This window comes from Belonocnema kinseyi, chromosome 7 (genome assembly GCF_010883055.1).
Source record: "Belonocnema kinseyi isolate 2016_QV_RU_SX_M_011 chromosome 7, B_treatae_v1, whole genome shotgun sequence".
Classification (NCBI taxonomy): Eukaryota; Metazoa; Arthropoda; class Insecta; order Hymenoptera; family Cynipidae; genus Belonocnema; species Belonocnema kinseyi.
Genome location: NC_046663.1, coordinates 88,192,185 through 88,200,405, shown reverse-complemented (window position 1 = coordinate 88,200,405; position 8,221 = coordinate 88,192,185). Strand labels below are relative to the sequence as shown.

General features: G+C 30.7%; 1 protein-coding gene across 1 annotated transcript in view; it reads right to left on the bottom strand.

Annotated features, from left to right (window-relative positions):
• Window positions 1–90: 90 nt before the first annotated feature.
• The window catches only part of LOC117176463 (BAG family molecular chaperone regulator 2), a 17,270-nt gene continuing 9,139 nt past the window's right edge, over window positions 91–8,221 (bottom strand). Inside the window, exons 3-4 of the mRNA XM_033366708.1 lie at window positions 6,593–6,705; window positions 91–1,462 (exon numbers count right to left, since the gene is read on the bottom strand). Of these exons, the coding sequence (XP_033222599.1) occupies window positions 1,229–1,462; window positions 6,593–6,705 (347 nt within the window). The 3' untranslated portion in view covers window positions 91–1,228. The remainder of the gene's footprint in view (window positions 1,463–6,592; window positions 6,706–8,221) is intronic.

Sequence of the window (8,221 nt, the reverse complement as noted above, 5' to 3'; positions counted from 1 at the left end):
CCCCCTCAGATCTGTCAGTGTGACGTAGTTTTTTGAATAGCCCCATAAATGATTTATACATTACCTTAAAAAGAATAATAAACAAGAGAATTTTCTTTGCTGAACTTTTATTATCACAGAAATGACAAAAAAGTTATTTTTGTACATTAAGAAGTTGTATAGTACTGAAGCCCGGAACAAAAACTGTCCTTTTTCTGAATCACGATAATTTGCTTATCACTCATAGTTTGTTAAACTAACGCAATTTTCGGTATATACACAATACAAAGGAAATTCAGCATTTAAAATTAACATTTCAAACTAACTTACTCTGGAAAGTACTCGAAGTCTTAGTTTTCGTGTCAGACGAAATCGCAATGAATACATATAGTAATATTCAAGGGTTCTGGGCAAGCCAATTGATTTATTTTCACTTCTGTATTTCTTATGAAAGATAAGATCGTGATCGCATTATCAAAATGGAACCATTTCCCCTTACGTTTTAATACCAATGGAATATTTAGTAAATTAATGCTAGGACAATTCCAGATGAAGAAATTTTGCATAGTGAGAAGCGCTGGAAGAATATAACTTTGATAATCATCACCTTAACAGAACTGATAAACATTTTCCTATATTAAGGATTATACTCACAATAAACCACCTTAATTATCCAAACAACAAACACATTACATAGGAAAATTGAGACTGATGAAGAAGCTAAGAATTTGAAAAATTCGAGACTGACCAGCAGCCTGACGGCTTATATATCAGAAAGCTGTGCCTAAAAACCTTCAGTACAATTTTACTAGATTTTTTTGAATGTATCCTATCCATTTCTAATATTAATGTCTAATTTTAATTCGTACTTTTCACTGTTTTCAAATTTCTTAATACACTTTAATTTTAATCGAGAGTACACAATTTAAAAGTTATGCTTTCTCACATCTTTTGTAATTTAATCAATTACTTTTTCCTCACTCGAAGCTACGTTTTAATAAGATAAAGGCATTTCAAAGAAACAACAATTATTATCTACATTAAGTTCACGAGAACTTAAAATCTCGTAAATCAGCCCAGCTTTAAATGCATATCTTGGTGAATTCTTCAAAAAAGTAAAAGATTGTAGTAATTTACTTGAAGAAATCACGTTCGTGAAGATTTTTGCTTATCAGATTTCACAAAGTAACCAACAGCGCATCCCAATCAGGGGGAAATCGGGTTAAATCCGTATTTGTAATATTGCGATCTAGGGTAGTTCGATGGTTTGTACTTTATCAATATAGTCGAGGAGACCTTGTAATCGCTTTTTTACTCGCTTTTGATCGTCCAGGGTGCAGCCTAGTATAGCTGTCTCGAAAGTTTTATCAGAAAGTCCCATTCCGTGCGAAGAACAGGCATTCATGAATGATGCACATCGCTGCCTCGTTGTGCTAGGATCCTCGCGAAGATGCACAATCAGTCCGTCGATTAAACCATTCACCTGTAATTTATGAGAAAAATTTTATTTGCAGGTTATAAAGAGTCCTGATTTCAAACTATTTGATGGTGCCCGTATACTTAAGAAGATAACAATTTTAGTTCGTTTCCAAATTAAGAGTGATCAATTTTGAAACCTAAATTACGTAGTGCAGGGATTACGGTCTTTCCCCTATTCCCCCTATTCTTGAAAAACTTCCCCTTTTCTCTCTAATTATACCATATTTGAAAATACAATATTTTAATTATGTGGGAAATGGTCTGGAATTAGTAAATGTACGCAAAAACTACAGTTCCGACTCCCATTTCTAAAAAATGCACAACTTCCTATAACCTACAGAAAATGTATTAAAAAGCGCTGAGTTTTCAACGAAATGCATGAATTTTGAACCAAGTAGTTGAATTTTCATCTAATAAATATCAATTTTCAACCAAAAAATAGAATTTTTAACCCAAAAAGATGACATCTCGTCTGGATGTAAATAAAAGGACCCTCGTGCATCGGAGTAACTTTACGAATCTGTTGTGATATTCCAATGCGGCCGATAATTTCACATGCGAAAATGTAAAATTCATTATGTGAAAGAATAAAATAAAATTTATCAGGGCGACAGGTTTCGAACACTCGAAAGCTCAAACTTCGTACAATTTCATGGAGATTGAAGAAACACAAGCCGGACACGTTTACCACTTACCTAAAACACATAAGATACTATGGGTATTCTTTTATGTTTAAATATTCCATAAAAAAATATGAAATATACGTTTTGAATAACCGCATTTTTTCTGTTCCAATAGCAGAAAATGTAAAAGGCAAAATAGGAGTAGCTCGGATTCGGTCTACTTTGTGTGAAAGTTGTCAAAAAAGTTGAACATAGCTGTCAATTTCCTCGCATTAAAAATAAAAATGCTCCAAAATTGAAGGATGAAGGCATCGATAAACAACGAAGACGAGAGACACTTTCGTATTTACATATTATTTGATTAATTACTCTAAATTTTTAATAAATTCAAAATCAAATAGTTTACTGGGACTGAATTTTCCCTTATGAATGTAAAGTTCGTACGAGGGAATGTGTAATTTTCTTTTTATCGAGTGTGTAATATTAGACTGCTGTTCGAGGGTCCTTTTATTTACATCGCTAGAGGATGTAATTTCACATACTTTTGTAAAATCACACAGTGGAATGTGTGATATTTACAATGATACAATATTTAATTTTCCGAAACTTTGTAATTTTACACAAATCTTTTTTTACAGTGTATCTATTTTTGATTGAAAGTTAACACTGTAAAAAAAGATCTGTGTAAAATTACAAAGTTTCGGAAAATTAAATATTGTATCATTGTAAATATCACACAATCCACTGTGTCATTTTACAAAAGCATGTGAAATTACATCCTCTGGCGATGTAAGTAAAAGGACCCTCGAACAGCAGTGTAATAGTAAACACTCGATAAAAATAAAATTACACATTCCGTCGTACGAACTTTTCATTCATAAGGGAAAATTCATGGACATACGAAACACGGGACATGCCATCATCCTAACTTGGTGAGCGGGGTTGAATCCATGGGAGGGGGGAGTGCCGTCATCTTACGATGTGTCATTTGATTATGCGCACGAGCGTTTTTGCCGACAAACTGTGCATGAAAATATAAACATGTGGGTTCTGCCATGTTTGTTGCGGGACATCAGAAGGTGGCGGACCCCCCTCATTTCATCGCCCCCGCAATGGCATGCCAAGTCCCTTGTTTCCTATTTCCATGATGGCAGCGTGTAAAAATACCATGCGTCGATAAAGTCATTTTCTTGTGATTAAAAATTACATCGAGATTTTTAATTTAACCAAAAATCTTTAATTTTAACCTGGCAGAAACTGTAAGGTTTTGATTTATAATTAATTGAAAATTTAGAATAATTATTCAAATAATATGTGAATACGAGAGCGTCCGTCGTTTTCGTTGTTTACCGATGCCTTCATCCTCTAATTTTGGAGAAATTGACAGCTATTTTCAACTTTTTTGACAGCTTTCACACAAAAAAAGATCAAATTCGAGCTGTTCCTATTTTTGCTTTTACATTTACTGCTATTGGAACGGAAAAAATGAGGTTATTCAAAACGTAGATTTAATATTGTTGTTACGGGATATTTAAACATAAAAAAAATACCCATAGTATCTTATGTTGTTTAGGTAAGTGGTAAGGTGCCTGGCTTGTGTTTCTTCAATCTCCATGAAATGTTATAAGAAGTTTGAGCTTCGAGTATTCGAAACCTGTCGCCCTAATAAACTTTATTTTATTCTTTCACATAATGAATTTTACATTTGCGCGTGTAAAATTATCGGCCGAATTGGAATTTCACAACAGATTCAATTGTAAAATTCATCGCTAAGTGGATTATTACAAGTTTTCGTAAAGTTACTCCGATACACGAGGGTCCTTTTATTTGCATCCATCAGAGATGTAAAATTCAATAGATTTTTCTTTACAGTGTAGATTTCCAACAACAGAGATAAATCTTCTAACAAAGTACATGAATTTTTAACTGAAATATTGAATCTTCATTTGGAATAGTTAAATTGCTAGCGAAAAAATTAATTTACTACAAAAATATCGAATTTTCAAGAAAATAGATGAATTCCCAACCAAAGAGATGAAATTTCAACTAAAATGATTAATATTCAGCCAAGAAAATTAATTTTTAACAAACGAATAAAACTGAACCACATAGCTGAAGTTTCAAGTAAAAAAATATAAGTTCTAAACCAAAGTAAAATAATTAACTTTCCAGTTAAAAAAAAATTAATTTCTAATCAAAAAAAGATTTAAAAAAAAATTCAATTTTCAACAAAAAATGAGTTTTTAACATAAGAATAAAACTCAACCAAGCAGTTGAATTTTCAACGTAAGTTTTAAGTTACAAACTGAATATTTGATTTTTTTACGTAAAAAGCATACCAAAAATGGAACAGTTAAATTTTAAGTTCACAAAATTAATTTTTAACAATCAAAAATTAATTTTTGAACAAAGTAGTTCAATTTACAACCAAGTAGTTGAGGTTTCAACGAAATAGTAGTTGAATTTTCAAGTAAGAAAGATACATTTTTAACCAAAAGAGAAAAAGTTACATTTTCAGTTTAAACAAATTAACTTTAACTAAATTAACTTTAATTAAATTTTCAACCAAGAAGATTACTTTCCCATCAAAAAAAGAAAAGAATTTTCAACAAGAATAGATTATACTACCGCATGTGGTAATTTTTTTTCAAGTTGAAGGATTATCTGTCATAATAAATTTGAATTTTTAAAACTTTAGTTCCAAATGTTATTGATTTATTTTTATTATTGATATTAAATTATTTGTTAGAGCTATAATAAAGAGTAAAGTATAGAGTTCTAGTTGCGAATATGAAAATGTGATAAAATGCATTTGTGTAATATTGAATATTTTCAAGAAACTATTTATGAATAAATAAAGTTCACAATCAAAAAATAAACAATATGTCGTAACACAGGTATAACAGGGTTGTTTCGCGAATTTAGATAAAATAATTATTTTTCAGTAGATTTTCTCTATTGGTTTTTCCGAAACTCTCCTTTGACATTTTTTTAAACAATATTTTGCGACTTCTATTTTCGATGTGCAGATTACCAAAACAAAACATCGGCACAGAAAAGATATTTGAGAATCACTGACATGTAAGCTGTGATTGGTGGAAAATCCGACCCCTTTGACGTCAAAGGGGCCCTCCAATCGACATGGTGATAAAAAATCATATTTCAACATTAAATTAAAAATAGCAAACAATATGTAAAAAATATTTTATGAGCGTTTTTAGGATTATAATTTTATATACTATAAGATCCATTTATTGGAAAAATGATATCTGACTTTGGAAACAATCCTACTATAGAAGTGCAATAGGTTTAGTTTAAATATATAAAGTTTAATAATTAAAAATGAAATATTTTAAGATGATCAACTGCAAATTTTAATTTCGAATTTTAATAATTTTAAATTAAAACTTTCGAAATTGAGCCCCAGAAATTTTACATCTGTAATCATATAGAAAATCAATTTAACATTATTAAATTTTTTATTTCTTATAAAAAGATTGTTTCATGATAAAATTAGGTATTTTCGTTTCAACAACCAGCTAACTTCACTTCATTCAGTGTTGAGGGGGAAAACAATGGGCCAAATGCATGGGATTCAGTCCATTGTTGCCCTATATTGCTAATATCTTCGTGAAAGTTAATTTTTCATATCTAAGTGTATTTAAAAATAGTTTTTTTCTAAGAAATATTTAATGAAATAATAAAATTATGTTAATTGTTATTCATTGCGAAGATATTACAAAAATTCAATTTTTATCCCATGCATTTAGTCCATTGTTTTCCCCTCAGCACTCAACGAAGTGAAGTTATTTGAAGTGAAAATACCAAATATTCAATAGTCCGCGAAATATTTGAGTCTTTCTTTGATTCTATTATATTTGATTTTTATTTGAACATTGTACTATTTCAAGCAAATATTATATGTCATGTAGTACGTCAACAAAAATACTTGAAAACCGCTGACATGCATGATACGCAAATGCGTACACATGCTTACAGCGCGCATCGATACAAGGCCGGGGCAGCCAATGAACGTCGCTTGACAAAAATCACCCAACGACTCGCGGTATTGGTGGGGACCCCTTCAGTCTTAAAAAAATACGCAAATTTTTACATTTCACGGCCCTTGAAATAGACAAGAGTTCACTGCATATCAGATTTTATTAACATTTTGTGAAAACATTGAAATTTACAATATCTTCTTTAAAAATTGACAAAACGCCGTCGCCATGATTCATTTTATCAACAATTCTGATAGCTTTTAATCTACTCGAGAGAACAAATTCTAACTCATATAATTAACATTAAAAGAACTGAAGATCTTTACTGAATAGAAGACTCAATACTGATATGCGCACATGTAATACAATAGATCAATGAACTTTGATGGTAATATACGTGAAACAATCGTATTTCCCGATCCTAAATAAAATTCCCGGTCTCTCTCAATTTGTCGATCTGCTAGATACTCTACAAATTTATTTGAACACTGGAATAAAAAAAATCTGTACCTGGTGCAAAGCTTCCTGCTGCACATGGTCACGTTGAATCTTCACGAGAACGTCCACAGTTAAACATCTCATTGATAATCTCTCAGCGTATCTCAGTACGTCGTCTCGATCAGCTAAAAAAAATAAATATTACTGAATTATTCTTCTAACGTAACAGAAGAAATTGAACCAACAAAACGTATACAAATTAAAATTACATTTAAAAAAAGTTATAAACCGCTCAGTCGTGGCCCAAAAAATAATTTTTTTGTTAATAAAAAAAGGTTATTCCGGTTTCAATTGTGTAAAAAAACTACGGATTTTCTTCTAACAGTAATTCGCATGAGGTGATATTCCATACTTTTTAATAAGGGATTGCCCATAAACTACGTTACATAAACTACGTTAGCTGATCTACTTTGTTGAAAGGTCATTTTATGGGTTGTAGATTGATCTCCTTGATTAAAAAATTAAATACTATTCCTTTTTTTAGAAAATTAATTTTCTGCACAGAGAGAAATTTCGGGAGATTAATTCACGGCACTGGTCCTTAATTTTATCACGCTTTAGCGCGAGAACTAGGTAACGGGACCCTTGCTTTTAAAGTTCCGTGAATTAATCTCTTGACATTTCTCACCATGTGCGTTAAAAAATCATCTTTTGGGTTGAACCCTTTTCTTAAAAATGCAATTTTTGTAAGATTCATAATATTTAAACTGCAAATTCATCTCTTTTGTTAAAAATGCAAGTTTTTTAGTCTAAATTTATTCTGTTTAGTAGGGGCCACTGTTTGGGTCTAATTTAATCGTGTTTGTTTGACGACTCCAAAATTTGGCAGAAAATCAACTTTTTTGTTAAAAATTCATCTGTTTTAGTTCAAAATTCAGTTGTTTTCTTAGATAAAGATCTGGAAATTGTACTATTGCATTCTTGGTCAGAAATGTAACCTTTATAAGTTGAAAATTCAACTATTTGGAAGAAAATTGATATATTTGTTTAAAAATCGTCTTTTTGGTCAAAAAAGTAATCTTGTTTGTTAAACATTCCAAATCTAATCCTACTTTAAAACATAGGAATTTAAATTATTTCATATTGTATTCAACATTGTATTTGTATTAATGTTATTTAAAAGAATTTATTCCTCCATTATTACATTTTTTCGCGAAAAAAACCTCTTTCCGATGTTTCAATAGAATTTTGGGCTATGCTATGTATCTGACATCTATTCAACTATTTCACATACTTTTACTACTTATGTACTTTCATTTTTTATCAACTGTTCGATTATTATTCCGTTTATCAAATTTTCAGCTTCTTCTGAAATTATCCTACTCTCACATAATATTATTTTCCCGCATTAGGGACGCTAGTTATTTAAACTACAAGTCCCTGTGACATTTAAATGACAATAATGTCAAGATTCAACAGAAAGCACTAAAACTTTTAAAGTTCAATATAAATTTAAAAAACCTCGTTCAATCTGGAAACTTAAATACTATCAGATGAAGCATTTGAAAATGGCTTTATATATATATATATATATATATATATTTGAAGCGAGGAAAACTTAATGGCATCCCTGAAGATCCTGAGCTCGTTTATAGAAGCGCCATACGACACCTTTGCGCTGGAGAGACTTATACATACCTG